The sequence below is a fragment of the Heteronotia binoei genome, chromosome 10, assembly GCF_032191835.1.
Source record: "Heteronotia binoei isolate CCM8104 ecotype False Entrance Well chromosome 10, APGP_CSIRO_Hbin_v1, whole genome shotgun sequence".
In the NCBI taxonomy this organism is placed as follows: Eukaryota; Metazoa; Chordata; class Lepidosauria; order Squamata; family Gekkonidae; genus Heteronotia; species Heteronotia binoei.
This window is the reverse complement of record NC_083232.1, coordinates 66,004,061-66,023,983: the sequence shown is the minus strand read 5'-3', so window position 1 is coordinate 66,023,983 and position 19,923 is coordinate 66,004,061. Positions and strand designations below refer to the sequence as shown.

Sequence of the window (19,923 nt, the reverse complement as noted above, 5' to 3'; positions counted from 1 at the left end):
ATCGCCAGCTGGGGGCGCCACATGTTACTGTCACGTGACGCGAGAGGACGGAAAGGCAGGTTCTCGGTGAAGGTAAAGGGGAGACGTCAGCATGGTTGTTGGTGCTTCCGCTGCCCCTCCAGAACGGCACCGGGAACGATGAGCGCTGAGGGGCGGCAGTGGAGGACTACCAACCGCGGCTGTTCCGACGCTTTTTTTGTACGTCCTTCCGCCACGGCGATGGTGGCTCCGTCGCATTGGTGACTTTGTGTGACTGCAGGCTAAAGGAACCCGGAACGGCTCCGCCCACTTCTCGGAGGAACTTGCTGGCTGCAGGTAACCCGCTGCCCTTAAAGTGCTGTCTCTGCTTAGAGGGATTCTGCCCCTGCCTCCCGGGGTCTTCTCCGGCACAAAAGGGATTCTCTTTTCGTGGGGGCTTGTCGGTGTGCCCGAGCCCATTTGGTGCCCCACCTTGAGCAGCGGGTCCTGCGTGACTTACGTTCCCCCAGTTGAATTGGTCCTCTCCTCTCAATGGGGTGGATTCTCGTGCCTGTACGATTCCTTTTCAGATTCGAAGCGAGATCTCACCCGCGCGTGGAAAACTAGGCGTCGATCAGAAAAAATGCGCAGCCAGTCTTCTCCTTAGTATACTAGTTTTCTCCGGGTAAGCAGTCTTTTTGTATGGAGGAATATTCACTCATGGGAGCCTCCTCCTGCTGTCAAAAGGCCATACGCTCCCCATTGTGAAAGTAGGCCTTTCTTTTTCCTATGAACGTTCCTGCTTTTTATAGCTTGTATAGGCCAAGAGAGTTCAAAGCTGCATGCAGTAGGGGTACAGTGCAGACTTCCTGTACGTGTGAGATTTGTTGTCATTTCTGTTGTGTCAGAGTTGGGTAGCTGGATGGTACTATGTCTGTAACTTGCCTGTAGTATTGTGTTGAAGCAGCTTCTCTTTAAAGGTGCCTACAAAAGAACTGACTTATAACAGCAAATGTTTGCCTACCATATGTGTATGAAGCAGGCTTGTCTTCATATGATCCCCATCTTTCCTAGTTCTTCATACCAGCCCCAAACAAATCAGATTTAGCTGGAGATATTTCATAGCTTGTGTACTGTATGCAATGTTGCTGGGGTTCTTTTCTGCGGATACCAGTGTGCATTCAGCGGTTTTTATTTATTTGTGCACGTTCTCCAGAGCCAGCACTTTCTACCAGAGCTATTAACTTTGCTGTCTTCCCTAAAGTCTGGACCCCTCCTTCTGTCATTGGCTGCTTTCTGAAGGGCTTTCTACCCTGTTCATGCCGTAGTCCCTAAATAACCTGGTAGTGTCTGTGACTTTAACCAAACTCATTTTGTTTGATATGCTGTTATAACTTTTTGTAACTGGACTACATAAATTTGTGCTTGTAGGCTGCAACCAGGAGAGTGACAGGTTAAGAATCAGCGAGAACTGCTGATGTGGGGACTGTAGAAATTTTTCTTTATAATGGTACTATGGTTGGTGTTGAAACACTTAAGGGAAAGTCCAGTGATAAACTTCTTTGGAGACTTCCGAGTACTGGCTGGGGTGGATAAAAATCAATGATTAAAAAAAATCAGATTTAAAAAAAATAAAATGCTTTTTGGGAAAAAAATCTGTAGTTTTGTATTTAAGATACACTGTAGTCCAATACTCATCATGAAGTTAGGATTTGTTTTTAACTATGTAAAATGAGGCTGTATATTCAACCAATGTTTAAATTTTTTAGTAAATGAATTCTATTAATCCATTCACAATTTTATGCTCTTCCAGAGTTTTCTGTAGGATTATTGAGCAGTTTTTCTATCTAGAAGATATTATTACAGAAGCTTGGTTTTACAATTCTCAAAACTGTGAAATTGCGTCTGCAGAGATCACGTATCTTCACAGCAAAAATGTTACAAAATAAACAGTCAGAGTTAAGAAACCAGTCTTTTTGGTTCTCTGCAAATCTATACATACAGAACCCCAGCCCCTTATCTCTTAAGTGCTAAGTTTCAAGAAGTTCTATGAATATAAGATTGTTTGGGAGGAATAGATCTGGATAAGGAGGAAATAATAAGAGCTAAGTGTGAGGAGGGAGGGGCAAGCAGTACAAGTGAAAGTGAAACTTTTTGAGTAGAATAGTCCAGAAATCTTGATCTTTATGAGTGTATCCTCACTGAAGTGTAAACAAATATAAGAATACATATACTATATAACGTTATTGTTTTAGTTAAATAAAATAACTTAAATGATTATTGTTAATAATTTTATCCTTCCAATAAAGTACAGCAGAAAAGTTTTCCAACTATGAATGATTAACCTATTAAACTGGAGATAGTTCACCTTGCACCATTTTTTCCAGGTGTTTAGCAGGGCTATCTTCCTCCACTACCTGGAGGTTGGCAACCCTAAGCATTTTATGGAGATCAGTGGGGAGGGGTGAGGCAGGAGAGTTCCATACTGCTGATGGGAAAGTTAGGCTGGATCCAGCCCATAGTCTTTCAGTTGACCAACTCTGATTTCCCCTATTTTTTATTTTAACATTAGTAAAACATTTGGAAACATGATATTATGAAGTGGTTTATTGACAGTGTTTTTTAAAGCATGTGGAGTGGTTTTATCATTTTATTCAGGTGTCATGGAAGAACTAGCTGAAGATGATATTGATATTCTGAATCATGAAAAAGCAGACACTCGTCATAAGAGAGATGGCGAAATCCCTATTCCAATGTATACAGGAGAAGAATCGGTTGCTTCACATTTTGCTCTTGTCACTGCTTATGAAGATATCAAAAAGCGACTGAAAGAGACAGAAAGGGATAATTCTTTGCTAAAGAAAAGAGTAAAGTGGCTAGAAGAAAAGGTAAGTAGCTTTCTAACAATGTTACAGAGATGTGCTTTCCCCTCCTAACAATGGCTTTTGTATGCTTATATATGTCTGTCTTTAGCAATGGATAAAATAACTAGAAAGGAAGGGGAGTTCATTTTTCAAAATATAGACCATTGCTTAATTTAACATACATTTTAAATTTGACAGCACTTGGCTAATAGTGAACCTGTAACCTCAGTACATATCTCTTAATTTTTTAGCTTCTAGGCTCCCGTTTGGAAGAAACCACAAGCTCTGTAGGCCCTGAGCAGGTTAACAAAGCCTATGAAGCATATCGAGAGGCTTGTATTGAACGAGATAATCTGAAGAGTAAACTTGATAAGATGGTATGTTCTGCAGAAGTTTAAAATGAATGTAGCATGCTATGTGGCTGTGGTATAGAAAGGCTGTTGTGATTTTTAGAAAGTTGCTGAGAGGGGACCTGATCCAACATGGCTTCTCTTATGTTCTTATGACCTGGACACTGGATCAGTAAGTTATTAAAAACACTGTGTGAGAGAGCTGAAATAAATACGAAGAATTAAATATATTCTTAAATTTCCCATAGCAATCAGACTTTAAAAGGTATATCAGGATAATAGCCAGTGTGTGGATTTTGGGAGGGCGGGGTAGTTTACTTTTTTTGGGGTTTTTTTTTGGGGGGGGGGAGAAATCTAAAACAAAAGTGAAGTATTAGACTTTGAAAATAATACTGTTGCTTGTCCAGGATGTTGATTTTTTGAGTAAGCAAAGAAAGCAAAGCAATAGACTATATAGTTAGATGATAAGGCTGCCACAGGGGGTTCAGATTTCCAAAGCATTACACTATGCTGCAAGTGGCAATATTTTAAAAAAGCAATATTGTTAATAATAACAGTAGGACCTATAACCTGAGGTCCTCTTGAGCCTAAGAGAACAAATAATACAAAGAAAACTGTAACAGCAAAATTGGAAATAATTTTGGAAGACATTTCAGAAAGTTGAGCTCAGCTTGACATTTTTAGGTAATAGTGGGGTTTGGGGTTGTGCCCTTTTACACTATTCACAATATGCAAGGCTGTGGCATCTGTCATTATAATTTGTTAGTACCTCAGAAACAATAGAAAACATCAGACAAATTTGCTCTCGCTTCATGAAGTGCCAGGCTAGCTCTATGTGTATATAGTCTGAGAATTCAGGAACGTAGAGTATAACAACAGGGAAGTATTTTCTTTCTCAAATTAGATAAAAGAGAGCACGGAATCATTGAAACTCATGAACGAGCAGTTGCAGTCTAAAGAAGTGGAGCTCCTACAGCTAAGAACTGAAGTGGAAACTCAACAAGGTGCACATTATCTCACATTGAATGTAGCTGTACATGTCTGACTCCAGCATGCAGAACTCTGTGGCTTAACACCTGTTGTTCAGCTAATGCAGTTACCTTCTGTTAACAAATTTTTGTCCCATCATATTAACTAGAAGCAAAGCTTAAGTGTTCTGGCATTTGCTGTTGATGTCATTTTTATTATGCCTGTATATTTCCAGAATTTTCTTTGCAAATAGCTTGATACTATTTTTGGAGAAGTTACTTGCTTCTCATTTAACAAGATATACATAAGAGAACAGAAACTCTATAATGAAACTAGAGTCTGCATCTTCATATTAATGCAAGGCCATGCAAAATCTTCCTTCTCTAGATATTTTCCTAAATGGTAGGATGATTTGCTGCTAGAAAAGGCTATCATGTAGTCCATTTAGGAAAATTAAGGTGACATATTGTACAGTGGATTAATTACATGCTAAGATGTGTATTTCATAACTTTCATAAGTCCACACGCCTTAGTGCTGGAATGTTTCGTGACTGAATAACCATTTTTTCTTTTATCTTGAAAGTGATGAAGAGTCTGACTTGTAATCCATCCAGCTGGGAAATAGACAAGCTGAATAATGCTCTTAAGGTGCACAGTTTGGAGAAAGATTTAGAGAAACTGAGAGAAGAATGTAATGGTCTTAGAACAGAATTAAAAAAATCTATATGGAAGGTACTACTGCATTTTGCATTCTGATACAAAAAGGGCAGAGGATGTGTAAAATTATATAGTTATACTTGTACTGCTGAATGTTGTTATGAACTATATATTTAAGCTTTTCATTTTTCTTTAAATCTTTATATATTTGAATCTTTCATTTCTTTAAGGATGTTTAAAGGTAGTTTTTGACTTCTCTGTACAGCAGACTACCTGTCCCCATGTCATGTCATAAACTGCTTTTTGACGTCCTTTTGGTTCAAAAGGAGTTTGCCATGTGATATGTAGGACCACTTTTTAAGAACCACGAGGCCCAAGCTTCCCCCTCAGGCATGTGAAGCCAGTTCTGTGATATGCTGACTCCAAGAAATTTGTTGATATGAGAATCTCATGCACAATGTGAGCTTTCTTTCTCTTGCCAAGGTTTAGTGTTTTGCTGTAGTGAGGTGCTGTCACACCTTAGATAGTTCCAAAGTTAGTAATTCCATTTATTTATTTATTTCTATTTGTATCCCGCCCTCCCTGCAAACAGGGTGGCTAACAACATAGTAACGTGATAAAATACAATAATCTATTATAAGACAATATTAATATAAAAATAAAAAATTAAGCAATTATTAAAACCAAATACATAGAATTAATTTCTTTGGTGCTGTATCTGCTGTTATGTAATGTATAAAATAAACAGATAGATGGACAATATCATTGTAATTAATACAACTTGGAAAGTTAATATCAGTAATTCTCAAAACATTTTGATGTGACCATTATCCATATTTCTTGTCTGCTTAGACCTCAAGAGGATCATAAAGAAGGGGAATAGAGAGAAGCATGACTCAACCCATAAAAGAATAATAGGGATATTTGCAAATCAGAGCAGGCTATATGACCGCATCACAAGCTTGAGGGTGGAGGGACAATACAAATTAAATGTGTCCAATGCCATTAGTGGCCAGCCAGATATCACGCCTGTAAATTTGGCTGAGGGTTTGGGGGCTGTGGTGAGATGCTTAAAGCAGAGTTGGGTAAGACTAAACCCTCGTAAGATAGAGGTTCTGCTGCTGGGGTAGGGGGTGAGGACATGGGGTTTGGAATACCAATCCTCATCTCTTTTTAAATTTTGGTTTGGGTTTTTTTTTTTGTATTTTTATGTGCATGTCTGTGCACCTGGAAGTTATGACAACCATTGGTGACTGACCCTTACTAAGAGCATGGAGGATATTCAGAGAGGTAGTTGAAAAACATCTGCCTCCACTTCCTGGCTCTGGTATTCCAAGGCGGCTCCCATTCAAGTACTTGCCAGAGTTGGCCCTGGTTAGCTTCTGAGATCAGGCTTGCCTTGGCTATCCAGGTCAGGACTCCAACTCTCATTTCTTGATGGTATGCCCTTATTACTGACACAGACTATCAAAAGTCTGGGTGTGATTCTGGATGCCTTTGTCAATGGAGGCCCAGATCACAAATGTTGTCGGACTAGCGTTCTTTCAGCTGTGCCAGGACAGACAACTGGCCCCTTACCTGTCCTGCCCGTGCCATAGTCACCTCCAGGCTAGACTACTGTAACTTGGTCTGTGTAGGGCTGCCCTTGCGGCTGGCCCAGAAGCTCCAACTGATCCAGAATGCAGCTGTGTGGATCCTTACTGGGACCCCTTGTATGGCACACATTCAGTCTGTGCTGTGCAAACTATATTGACTTCCAGTGCAGCACTGGATTAGATTCAAGGTTATGGTATTAACCTTCAGGGCCCTTAATAGTCTGGGACACATGTACCTTTGGGACCTCTCCTCCTGCTTGTCCCCAGAAGAGCCTTACACTCAGGAGATAAGAACTTACTGGTGGCCCCTGGCCTGAGGAATATTCAGCTGTCCTTGGCCAGGGCTCTTTCTGCCCTGGTCCCTACTTGGTAGAACTCTCTGGTGAACAACATCCATTCCCTACAGGGCTTGTTGTTCCACAGGGCATGTAAGGCAGGGGTGTCCTGCCAGGTGTTTAGTTGAGGACAGTGATGGTTTCCCATATAGTCTGGCACTCCTCTTCCTTCGCCTCCCTTTTCTATGAGGCAATAGCACTTCCTTGGAATTAGCACCAGGAGATTGGTTTAGGTTGCTGTCAAATGTATTTTATGAATTATTTTAACTTTTAAATCTTTGTAAAGTTTTATCACTGTTATATACCACCCTGAGCCTTGTTTTTCAGGGGAGGGCAGCTTAAATGTTGAACTTAATAAATAAACAATATTTTCCAGTTCTGATATAGGCCCCCATGTCATTTACCTAACTAGACTAGATGGTTCAAAGAAACTAGTCAAACATCACCTTTTGGCTTTCAACAAAGCACCCAACATGATTTACAATACAAATGCCAGATTAACCACACATCATCAAATCAGCTGCAGTAAGCTCAGTGTACAACAGTAACTTCAGTAATTTACACCTTATTGAGGGCTTTCAATAAGTGGCCTTCACATATTGCCAGAAGGCCCAGCAGCCTTCCAAAGACCCCTCAGACAGCAGTACATTCCATAATGAGGAGCAGTAGCCAAAAACCTCCTTTGTACCTGCCAGTTTTACCTAAAATAATGTGGGATTACCAACATCTTGGATCCTGCAGTCCTCTGTATATATTTATCATGGTAAGTTTCATGTACAACTTTTTCCACTGTATTTTTGTGTTTTATGCTCACTGAAGTTTCTGGATACTCTTCCAAGGCAACTCCATATAAATGTAAAACCAGAAGTAAGATTTTCAGTTGTGTTTAGACCCACAGTCAGAGGGAACTGCAGTTTCATTACACCTTTTCCAGAACTAGAGTTGTGTTCATTTTTTCACTAATAACTTGTATGAAAGGTCTGAGACCCTTTTATGATGCAGTCCTAAACAGTTATATCTGTTTAGGATTGCACTGTTACTATATTGCAGTATCTTGGATATTTTGGGTTTGTAAGATAGATATTTTGCTGAAATATGCAACCTAATTATTATATACAGCTAATTCTGTGAAACTACTTTATAGCATTCCTTCTAATAGCCTAAATAGCTGATTACCTTGGGTGGGTTTCATAGAAAGCAGTGTGACCTTCTGAAATAGAAAAAACTAGATTACAGATGTATATTTAAATAAACTCCACTAGATGGTGCTAAATGCTAGACAGTGGAAAGAGTGAGGTAGTCTGCATTTAAATGTGGGGAGAACTAATATTTCTCAGTTTACAGTTCAACATTTTCTGAAGTAGGCAAGTAATTATTGCTACTCCTGTTTATTTCAGTAGCATTTTTCATCAACAATTCTTTGTTTCCTTTGATTCTCTACAGAAAGTAATTAACCCATCACTTTATTGCTTCTTGTTTTTTAACTGCCATACTTCTTAATCCCTTCAATTCATACCATATTGTACCTCAAGTTTCCCTAGAGTGAGTTTAAAATCACAATTACTCAGATGTATACTAGGGTTGGGCACAAACTGAACCATGAACCACGGTTTATGCATGATACAACAGAGAGCATGTGGGCTAGAGAAGGGAGGGGGTGGCATTTAAATGCCTCCCTCTACCCATAATGAATCATGAACAGGTTTGGGGGAATGGTGGTTCAGACAAACCACCATTTTCCCAGTTCGTGCCCATCCTTAACGTATACTATAAAAAATACAAGAAATTTAGCTAGCAACTGTGATTTTCAGGAAATCTTTATCAAAGAATGAAGTTTGGATATGGTTTTGCATTCATGAACATTAAAGCCAGGATTATCTCATGTAATACAGCTTGAGCCTTCCACACCACCACCACACAGTTTATTGCTATGCCTGTCTCCAGACCAGATATAGCAATGAGTGTTACTGTTACTGCCAGTTGTGCTTCCTGTTAAACTGTATGTTACTAGCAAAAGCATAACAGGTTTTTCCAAGATGAGTAGCTGTGTTAGTTTGTCTGTAGCAGTAGAAAAGAGCAAGAATCCAGTAGCAACTTAAAGACTCACAGATTTTGTGGCAGGGTATGAGCTTTTGTGAATCTCTGCTTACTTCTTCAAGTAACAAGAAATTTCTCAAAAATCAGTTGTAAAATGTTGGTGTCGTTTCAGGCTCATTCTCACGAAGGAACTTTACTAAATGGAGAATTTTTGCAACCCGAGGACATTCATAGGTACAAAGATGTCTTGAGTTTGACAGTTTTGTTATGTAACAAATGAATAAATGAATCCTGGCTACTAATCCCCAATGTAAATTACTTCCATGTTGAAGCCCCTTGTGATGGGACTGACCTGGCATTTCCACAATTCAGCTATTAATTTCCTCCATGTAGGCAGTTGATGGTTCTGAAGGTTAATACTTTGGTCCAAATTCAGGTGATGCTAGACAAAGATGTAAGATTTCCAGAAATTTTGAAACGATGCTGGAGGGAAAAAACTTTTCTGTTTTGTAGGTCGGGGATTGAAATATATACAGTACTAACTTTCACGTCAAACTTAAACCTATTTTGTTGCTTTAATATGAAATGTGGAATTTATAACATGCAGTATTACATTAGTTGATGTATTTGTGGAGTTTTGCCCTAAACATTACAATTATGTCTGGTACTAGAGAGAGAGACCTGCAGACCTGTTGCACCCAATACTGACTTAGCACGTTTCATTCTAAAAGAAAATAAATGTGTCATGGGAGTTTTTTCAGTGTCCCTCAGAGTTTCCCAGTTTTTTTCAATGGAATTATTTTTTTTTAAAAAAAAAGATCAGGGGCTGAGGGGGACTCATTTTGTTTCTTCCCTTTTCTGGGCCTTCGGGTCTCTAGTACTAGACAATATGCTGATAATCTACAGAGTTGGAAGGAGAGGAAGAACAGTAGCTTATCTTTATTGAAGGCCCTGCAGTCATCATCAAATACTGATAAAACCAAGCTAAGTTCATGCTGAGAAAGAAATCATTGAACCATTATGTGACAAACTGGGGATCCCACTGCTTGTATCTAACCATATCAGTGTTTTAACAAATAAGAATGTCTGTAAAACTTTATATAGATATGTATTATAAGTATTTGAAATGCTGCAGGAGATTTGTCTTGCTTTTCACCAGCTGCTTTTTGCCTTACCTAATAGTCCTGAATGCCACAAGAAAAGCCTGTGCTTTCTAGGATAAAGGGCAGCAGTGTTTGCAGTACTAATTGTCTGCTACTCCTAGAAACATTGTCCTAGCAAGAAGCGGTTGACACGCATAAAACATACAGTACTGTGAGCACCATAGTGACCTCTCTCTTCAGGGCAGTAACTTCTAGACAAAGTAATGCATAGTCAGAAGCATGAAATCTCTGCACATAGGAGAGGCCTCAAGGATTGTAATATAACTTGTCTGTTTCCTGTCCCCAGCTCTCCATTTTCCTTATTTTCCACATGAGGGAGAAAGAGGACTTGATTAGATGAGGCGGTTCATAATTATTTTGTGGCTGGCATGAGAAAAAGCCAAGGAAGCAGAGGCTGAGTGGATTGCAAGCGTTCATTTCATTGGGCCTCCACAATGTTAATAACTACCGAGTGTATCTTTCTTTGTAGTTGTTCAGCTTAGTTAGTTAGCTAATACTTGCTCTTTAGGAACAATATTTAGTGTCAAAAGAAGTTATCAGTTCTATTATAGGAAACAGTCCTCTGTAAATCATACACATTTTACATTGCAAAATAGGGGTGGGCATGAACCGCAGTTCATGTATGAACCGAATCGGTTCAGGGAAACTTCATACCCATCCTCCAACCCTTGGCTTTTTCCAGGCATGAAACAGCTGAAGGGCGCCTGAGGAAGGAAGGCAGTTCAAGCTGCCTTCACTCTGAGCCCATGGCGAGAGGTCTCCATGATTTTTCTTCACTTCCCCAGCTGGCCTGCCAGGGCTGACCGACTGGGGAAGGGAAGAAAGATTAGAGAGATATCTCTCCATTGTATCCTATGGAGTCACATGTTATGATAGCAAGATTGTGCCATGGCTGTGGCATGACTCCAGGGAGGGGGTTTAAACTTTAAACCCCTTCTCTTTAGAGTCGAGCTGTAGCACAGTGTCTCCATAGGGTACAGTGGGCCCATAGAGTACAATGGAGAACTCATGGGCTGGGGGAGGTTGAGGCAGCATTTAAATGCCTCCCCTTTCTCCCCCAGCCATGCAGCCACTGCAGACCAGCTGGAGAAGGGAGGGGGTGGCATTTAAATGTCTCCCTCTCACTCCCCAAGCCCTGATGAACTGGTTCGGGGAAGATGATGGTTCAGTTGGCTTGTTTGGTTCATGCAATCAAATGAACCACCAATTTCCCAGTTAGTGCCCATCCCTATTGCAAAACTATTTTACATGATTCACATTGACTGTGAAAACAAGCTCTGTTCACACCTAGAGGAAATTTTTTGAAGTGTTTTGGAAGAAATATTTGGTTCAGTATCATTGTCAGTATTTACTCATCTAATATTGCTATAATCAACTAACTATGTATTTGTTCAGTGGCACAGGAAATTCTCTGAAGGGAGAATGGTTTTTGTGTTGATAAAAGGAGTTCTGGCTCATTTTAGTGAATTCTTGTTAGTGAATCTTTGTTGCTTTTATTGCAGTAATAAATTCTAGTTAAAGCATATTATATACTTTAATTTTACTGACAAATACTAAGATGTTAATGGTGCTGGAGAATTTGGTCTCAGCGGCAAGCAAGCGGATTTTAAAAAATCTGTGCACTTAAGCGTAAGATGGAAACACTGGGTTTACTTCCCCTTAAAATATCTCTAGATTAAAACATTTTGTAGGTCCCTTAAACTCATCCTGAATCACTGGATGCTTGTTTTGTGTTCTTTGTATAGAAATAATTGAAGTCTAATGCAAATCTAAAGCAGAAATTCTGTGGGTTGGATCCTGCAATCTGTTAGCAGTTACTGTTGGTAGTCTCCAATCTTCCTGGCTTTCCCCTCTACCAAGCAGTCCTTCACAACCCTGGGAAAGTGTATTTTTGGAGTTGTGGAACTCATGTGGACTAATAGCCATGTGGTCAGAAAGAGGACAAAATAATCTTTTCTGATTCTTCTATCAGCACAGCTGCAGTGATGGAAGAGGGAGAAAGGACTAATTTCTCCCTGTCTCATTACATGAAAATCAGTAGACAAATATTGTGAATAAATAAAATACTGCATATTAAATGAGATCATTTTGGGTGGTTTTATTGCATATCCTTTGACTTCTATAAAACACAGTCAGTATTGGTAAAAGATTTTATTCAAAATATTGCCATCCAGTTAAGAAATAGCTAGCTTAATGTTGGAGATGGTATTATGACAAAACACCTGAATGTGCAGTAATTGAAAAGAGACTTGAAGGATACTGACTACTACAAGATCTAGCGTTCATCAGCTAGTTAAAATAAATTTACAGAGGGCTAGAATGCTAAATACATCAATGATGGTGAAACAGAACCTATGTACATAGGAAACATACTTCTGAACACTAGGTGTTGGGGAAGTTGATTGGAGGACAGCCATTGTCCTTCCCCATTTAACTTGGAAGTGTAAGGTGGAACTGTGTAGATCTTAATAAAGTGGTTTTAATTTATGATTTTCTAGCTCACACTATGCCACATTAGCTGATGACTACTCTGTTGGATACTCTTGCTTTTTAAAACATCTTTTTATGGGAGGCGTACTTGAAAAACCTAGCTAATGAAGTTACCCTGGTGAAATCTGAGCTCTTTAAAATAGCCTGTATTACATGTACATTGAAGCAATCCCTCCCCCCCCCACCCACAGTAAGCTTTAATAGAATAATTTACTTTCACTTTGAAAAATGTTCTGCAGCACACAGTAGTTACATGAGTTATAAGACTGATGAAATTTAACTTAAATGTGTTTCAGTGAAAGCCTTCAGCAAGCATACTGGGAATTAAAGAGGGAGATGTCTAATCTGCATCTGGTGACAGAAGTGCAAGTTGAAGTGTTGAGAAAGCTGAAACTGATCCCATCTGCAACGAAGACAGGCAAGTCAGTGTTTGCAAGATGAGGTCTTGAGAACACAAACCACTGATTTAAGCTGTACCTTTTTGGTGTATAGCTCTAGCTATTGCATCTCTTACCAAAACCTCATCAATTGATGCTAAACCCCTATTTTTTAAAGTTCCAGCCTCCCATTTTCTGCCTTGGCTTCTGTCTCATACTGGTCAACTTCACACATAAAGGTGTTGCTGATTGGGGGTTTTTATGCTGTATTCTCTTCCCCTTGTGGCTTTTTTCCTCACTCAAATGTTGCTTATTCGTATGAGGCAGAGGTGTTAAGTTTACTTGCATTTGACCTTTTACCATAACTACTTCATATTAGAAAAAGCACCACAGATATTTCATTTTTCAGATGCAATGCTTTAGAAGTGCTCTTATTAAATGAGCATACTGCATTTTTAACCTTTTACTGGGATAATTCTTTAATCCTCCACTCACTTCATACATTGTGAAATTCATATACAAAAGACACTTGTAGTGCATAGTAAATAATCTGTGTAGGTTAATAACCAGGCAATGTCAAGAATGTATGTATGTACATATATGAAAGTCTTGGCTTGCCTGTTTCTTTCTAGCATCCATACACTAGTCCTAAATACTGTAAGATCATCCAGTGTAATTACCCATTGTGGTGGGCGGCAGTGATGGTATTAAGTACAGCCCCCGATAGTGAACTTTTACCTAGGAGCCATTTATGGGCAGGGCATGTGGCTTCTTTTCTGGAAATACATAAATCAGTCACAAATGTTATTTATGGGTTGGATCCAAAGTGTCATCTTGCTTATGGAAGACACTTTTGGTTTCAATTCTAATCATGGGGTTTGATCCCATATGCCAAAGTAGCTCCCTGAAAGCATGCCTTTACTAATAAGTTTCCATTTTCACTAGGTGAAACTAACTCTTGTAATTTCTGTCTTCTTCCCTTTGGTACTCCTGAACACTCTGTTATATAGGGGCTCAGTGTAGTCATACACTGGGACTGTTTATCCTTTTTTATCCTGCCTTCAAGAAGAATGGTGTACAGGGTACCCTCAGTAGTTCCATCTAGAGATCCTAGGGGTTAATCTGGCTTTATTTTAAAAAAAAGCATATCCAGCATTATTAAACTTGCAGTGGAAACATGTTGGGGAACTTTGCTGCAGCTCCGAGTGTTCCATTTAGTATCCTAAGGAATGGGACCTCTAAAACTTAGATGTATTTGATTAATGAAAAGTCAGATTTTCCTTTGGACACATAGAAGTTTACAGCACTACTCTGTGTGCAGACCCAACAGGAAGAAGTCAGAGCTGGTTGCAGAGGAACAAGCAGTCTTCCAGAAGGCACTTGGCTTGAACAGAGTATTTCTTAACTTGCATTGCCTTCTGTCCCCAGAAGACACACATTGTTTATGGCATTGGACATATCCCTCCATGTTGTGGGATATGAGTGAGTGATCTCCTTCATTTCACAGTTGAAGGGTTTGCTGAGGTTTTTGAAAGAGTCATCATGCTAAAGCCAAACAAATGGACAGCTAGCTGCATAAATTTGTTAAATCTGATATAGATGGGGAGATGGATCCAATGTGCAGACTAACTAGGTTAAATGTTGATGATTTGGTATGTTTTCTGCAGTGTCGTCCTGTGCACCTATTCAGTGTATTGAAGACCTTGAAAAAGACTTCAAAAATCTTCATTTTGCTGCTTCCAGTGCAGCGTTTAAGAGGCTACTTGTACCAAATGAACAAGTTTTCAACAGTGCTGTGTCTTCCCCATCCTGTACTGATGAGAGACTTAGCCCAGTCTGCAACTCTCCCTTTCAAGAACATAACTCTTATGGAAAGAGCTCTCTGGAAGATAATTCTTGGGTCTTCCCAAGCCCTCCAAAACCTAGTGAGACAATGTTTTGGGAAATGAAAAGTAAAATGTCTCACGTAAATGTTTCAGAAAACAGTTTGGATCAATGTAACCAAAACTGCCTGCACAAAAGTTAAGAGCTTTAGGAGGAACTTGATATGTTCCTGTATTCGTAAGAGGCAAATAGCTAATGGGAAGGAACATGGTGACAGTGTCGTAAATAATCCAAGCTGGATCTTAATTTTTCCACTGTAGCGTGACTCTGAAAGTGATCCATTGAAGACTAAAGAATGGTATTTGATGTAAGGCTAGCATATGTGAGTTGGCCCTGATGTTTCCAAGTGCATACCTGCAAACAGAGTGTAAAACCTCTGGATAAAACAGAAGCCGTGCACTGTATGAATAACTTTACTTTGAAATAGATTATGTCCAGACACTCCTTCAAGCTGTGAGAAATACCCTCTTTTTGGACAGTCGTTCCTCCTTGGGCTTCTCAGGTAAAGCATGCAGTTGGAATGTGATTTGTTTTTACCTTCAGATCTGAAACTGGTTTTTCATTAAGTGTGGCTTCTACTGAGAAGAAAACATGAACAGACAATAAGATATGTATACTAAGCCAAATTATTAGTCCTTATTGAGAGTGTGTGCCCACTCATCAGCCTTATGTGAAGGTTCTGAGGTAGTTGAATCTTTTACCCTGAGAGGAACTGAGAATCTCTTAAACAAGCCAGATTCTGTGATCTTTTCACAAACGGCATTCTGTATACACTGCTGCCTCTTGTGGCCTATCTAAAATGCAGTGATCACTTGGGTGCCTAATCTGCCAGTTACCAAAACCTTCACTTTATAATTTCTAAACCCAATGACTTTGCTTTGATATAGAAACCTCCAGACGCCTTAATATAAGTAGCAGAACTTGAACTGTCTGAAAGCATTTACTCTTTTGATAACATAACTATGGTATTACATTCATTAGTGTTCAGTGTCCAAAACATTATGCCTTTGGGCAACAAAATAGTCTCTCTTCATTCAGATATCTTATGCCCCTTGCTGCTCTAATCAAGCTCTAACCAACATGGCTTATACAAAGTAGTTTGGGTTTAAATGCTGTATTACTGATTAGATAGTTCATAGTTAAGATCTAATATTAAAATTTGTTAATCTGTATTAATCTCCTTTAAAGAATGAAGAGTGGATTTCATCAGGGCAAGTAAATTGACAGATTTCTAGTTAGATTTTCCTAATTTGTCTTTAAGATGCAATGAGAAAATAGCAAATGGAACACTTTTGTAATTCTGGGAAGGTTACATGAAGGCCTAGCAATGTAATGATGGGATAGGCAGGTATGTGTCAGATCATTCCAGTATTACAAAATCATATCTTCTACCATGTTCTCAGTGTTTCCGCATTTACACTTCAGATGCATTAATAGGAAAAAGTAACATTTGAATCAGGGCCGAGACAGCTTGTTTCTTAATGATGAAAAAAAATTCCCTGCTGCAGAGAAATGTGAAAATATCTTCAACAGCATACCCATATCAGTGGTGTACTGTGACAGAAAAAGACGTCTTCCTTTCCCTGCATTGCAGTTCAAATATTTCAGTGCTGGCTGCTTTATTCCTTTTCATATAGCCTAAAGATAATTTTTATCTGTGGAGGAAGAAGAAAGGATGCCTTCTACTGTTAGTGAATGACATACATAAATAACGTGCATGCCATTCATGAGATTGTTTTTTATCTTTTATCTTGCTCACGTATCTTGGCTTGTCTGTGATTAATGGAAATGGTGTTGGATGCTGGAATTTATTCTGACCAATGAACATAGCAGACTCAGGGGAGTACAATCTCCTGCAGAGTAATAGAACAGAACCCAATATGCATAAAATAAATCCAAGTCACTAGACTTTAGCTGATAGAACCAACTACCTGTGTAATAACAAAGCAGCAGAAGCCATTTCTCCTGTGGCTATATAGTTCTGATGTTTTTCTCGGTGATGCTTCTTTGGTTGCAGAGACATGTATGAGGAACATTCTCCAACATACCTATCCACTTATTGTTTGAACAGTGTACTGAAGAAATTGTCATATTTTTAAATAAATTATTTTTGTTTGAACTATGGTATTAGTTGATCTAGATACGTGAGCTAGATATGTTTGCATTATTATAAATCCTGGAAATCTCAACTTTTAAAAAATTTTAATAGCATGACTTGAAAACCTTTGGATGGGGTGTTCTTTCACTCTGGTGGTGCAGCAAAATAAACAATGAAAAATAATGTATGCTACTGATCTGATTATAGAACACTGTATTGTAGAATTAGTTTTTTTCTTGGTACGGAATCTGGATTGTTTAAGAGCAAGTTACACCAGCTTGTCTGATATTTTGAAAAGAGTGTTTTAATTTTATCCACCCAAGGAAAGCACATGTAAATTATATTCCTGATTAGAAAGACAATTTTATTTGTTTGAACTGTATACTCCTGCCTCTTGAAACAAACAGCTACATTTTAAGCATTTCTGAGATGGCTCTTTATCTGCCAAACTTTCATGGTGAAGTGGACATTCAAACCTGGATCTAACTTCACCGTAGGGGCTACTTTATGTAGAAGAGCTGCTGGGTTTGAGCAAGGAATATAAAATCTAGTTTAGGTCCCTAGCCCAATTGTTCTTCAGTGAGTATCTTCTACCACAGGCCTTAAGGGGTGGGCTCTTGATAGTCTACAATTAGAGTGAAGAAGGGAAACATTTAATGGTTGTCTCTTCAAGCACCTTCTTTCATTTTTAAAAAAGTCTGCTGCTACTTTAATTTGTGATACAAAAAAATTTTATATCTACCCAGCTGGATCAATACAAAACTGTTGAAAATCTGTCAATTCCCAGAAGTGCTCAGAGAGGGTCTTCTGTAAAAGTTGCAGCACTTACAGAAACAAAACAATCTTCTGGAAATATTCTGATAAATGTCACTTGGCCATTCTGGCTTATTACATATTGTACTACTTGCTACCAACAACACTGCAGAACACTTAAAATGAAATATACATTCTGTTGGGCATAAATAGGGTATGCTGGTTTCTGTTGAAAGTAAGATGAATATTAGGCAAGGAATTTTATTTCATATCTGTTTGCTCTTACAGGATCAAAATCTCAAAGAAACATTTTCATTAACTCCAGAATGAAACGTTACTATAATTCCAGAAAATAACTTCTGGTATGTTTAATTCAATAGTTGCTGATATTATAACCCCATAGCACTGGATAGAAAAGGAATTAAAAAACATGCTATCCATCATCTATGTCCAAACCATCATAGTTCTTTTTACCTGTATTTCTCCTCCCCTACCCTCAGCATTAGCTGTGATTCTCACCAGTACAGCACACAAGGCATTTACTATCCCAGTAATTCAGAGCTAGCTTGATATAATTCTGTGGTTAGCTGGCAGTGGCAAAAGTAGGGCTGAGTCCATCAGCTACCTCTGAAGTGAAAATGAGGGGCACAAAAGGCAATGTGTGGCCATCCCATTCTTCTGGATGAGGCTTTAGATGTTTCCACAAGGAGGCAGGAAAGGACTAAACATGTAGTTCCCTCAGGCAGCTTGCAAAAAGGGCTGTAGTAGTCCTTACATGGTGTAGGAGTATCTTAAATAGTATACTTCTGTCTCATTGTTCTACAGGGTGGTTCATGTCTTTTGAAGAACAAGAATACTCCATTAGGAGGAGAGCTAGAACAGTTTGGCTTTTCAGAATGGTGCTAGGTCAATTTGAAGCAAGGCCAAGAGCTACAGGCTACTGAATTGTAACAACAGTATTCAATACATTCCCTTCAAAAAAACAAATACAAACAATGAGGCAGACTAGGTGCAGCAAGTACATCTTGAAAGACTGATCCTCCAAAACAGTAAAAAATTAAACTCCAAGCACCTTCCAAAGAGATGACCAGAACACTTCTCTGTGTTCAGTTTTCTAGAGGAGGGAGTTTTCTGGATGCAAAAGAATTCTTGCCTGTAACCTCAAAGCAGAATAACTCAGACTCAAGGCTTACCACATGATTGAAAGGTATCCCAGGTGAAGGACACAGAGGCCAAACTGAGAAGCGCTTCCAACTCATTAATCAAGTAAACAGGACACCCCACCCTGATGCTTAGTCTGGTAACCCTAAGATTTTTTTTTTAATTTCTCAGGCTCTTCTTTAGGAAGAAATGCTGCCCTTAAAGCTAAATATAGAATTTCTTTTAAGGAAAGTTACCCAAAAGATGCACAACACAGCTATATTACTGCTTTTGCCTGCGGCTTGGTCTTACCAGAGTTAGTACATTAATAAATTATACAAAAAATCACATTTATTTACAGAAATGAGCTGTTCTGCAACGGGCAAGAAACTGTCCAGAAGGAACAGCTTTTCAGTTAATGTCTAATATTCACATGAGTAACATGAAGCAGTAACATGTCAATCAGCAGCTGAAGTTCAATTTATACTAATCTCTCAGGATCCCACATATTTAAAATGTCAGCAGTTCTGGATTCATGCTATCTCCCATACTATGATGCTCCATTTCAAGTGGATTAGGTTGAAAAAATAGAATATTTTATTGTTCCATCATTTAAAGGCATATGTAAGTTCAGGTTTAAAAAAAGAAATACTGCCAGAGACTTTAAAATTGGCTACATACTGGTAGGAATTCTCTGTTCCTTCTGAGCAGGACGAATTCCTTTTGTTCTGAAATCTTCCCTTTGCTTTAAATATTCAGCCTTGCATTCTTCATAAAATGCTGGATTGGTATAGCTGAAAGACAAGCATAATGTGAAAATAGGAAGTAATGTTATCTTCACAATTGCACTTAATGTTGTATAAAAGAACAGTAGGTAATGGCAAAGAATATAGCCAGTAATGAATATAGCCATCTTTGCTTTCCTGTGCATATTTCATGTAAACATATCTGATAACCAATATGGCCTATAGATAACCTTTGAATTCCTGAGGCTGGTTTCTGAACGTTGCAGAGCAAAGAGCAATAGGTGAACAGGTTTTTCATCCGCCTACCCACATGCCATTTCATAAATGGATCATATTTGTGTCCATAGTTTAAACTTTGCATTCTTCTCAGCCTATTGCCTCAAAAAGGAAACGGATTATTCCAATACTTACAGTGGGTCTAAACAAAATGAGCCGAGTTAAAACTGTCAGCAGGACAAGGGAAAAGTTACAGGGGATGCAAAAGGGGAAGGAAGGAGGGAATACTGA

At 38.9% G+C, this 19,923-nt stretch overlaps 2 protein-coding genes across 2 annotated transcripts in view; one reads left to right on the top strand and one right to left on the bottom strand.

The window, feature by feature from the left end:
- AZI2 (5-azacytidine induced 2) lies at positions 1-16,798 on the top strand. The gene is made up of 8 exons (XM_060248815.1): positions 1-315; positions 2,617-2,846; positions 3,074-3,199; positions 4,077-4,176; positions 4,725-4,873; positions 8,938-8,999; positions 12,715-12,836; positions 14,463-16,798. The coding sequence occupies exons 2-8, from the start codon at positions 2,622-2,624 to the stop codon at positions 14,819-14,821; spliced, it is 1,143 nt and encodes a 380-aa protein (XP_060104798.1). The 5' UTR covers positions 1-315; positions 2,617-2,621; the 3' UTR covers positions 14,822-16,798.
- A 2,446-nt stretch (positions 16,799-19,244) lies between these two features.
- CMC1 (C-X9-C motif containing 1) overlaps positions 19,245-19,923 on the bottom strand; it is a 53,257-nt gene continuing 52,578 nt past the window's right edge. The window contains exon 4 of the mRNA XM_060248814.1: positions 19,245-19,464. Within this exon, the coding sequence (XP_060104797.1) occupies positions 19,344-19,464 (121 nt within the window). The 3' untranslated portion in view covers positions 19,245-19,343. The remainder of the gene's footprint in view (positions 19,465-19,923) is intronic.

What these genes read in the sequence shown, in the direction of transcription:
- AZI2 (XM_060248815.1), top strand. Translation starts at nt 2,622, where the DNA reads ATGGAAGAACTAGCTGAAGATGATATTGATATTCTGAATCATGAAAAA. An exon ending in TAAAGTGGCTAGAAGAAAAG is followed by an intron (nt 2,847 to 3,073) that starts GTAAGTAGCTTT and finishes TTAATTTTTTAG; the next exon opens with CTTCTAGGCTCCCGTTTGGA. An exon ending in AGAGTAAACTTGATAAGATG is followed by an intron (nt 3,200 to 4,076) that starts GTATGTTCTGCA and finishes TTCTCAAATTAG; the next exon opens with ATAAAAGAGAGCACGGAATC.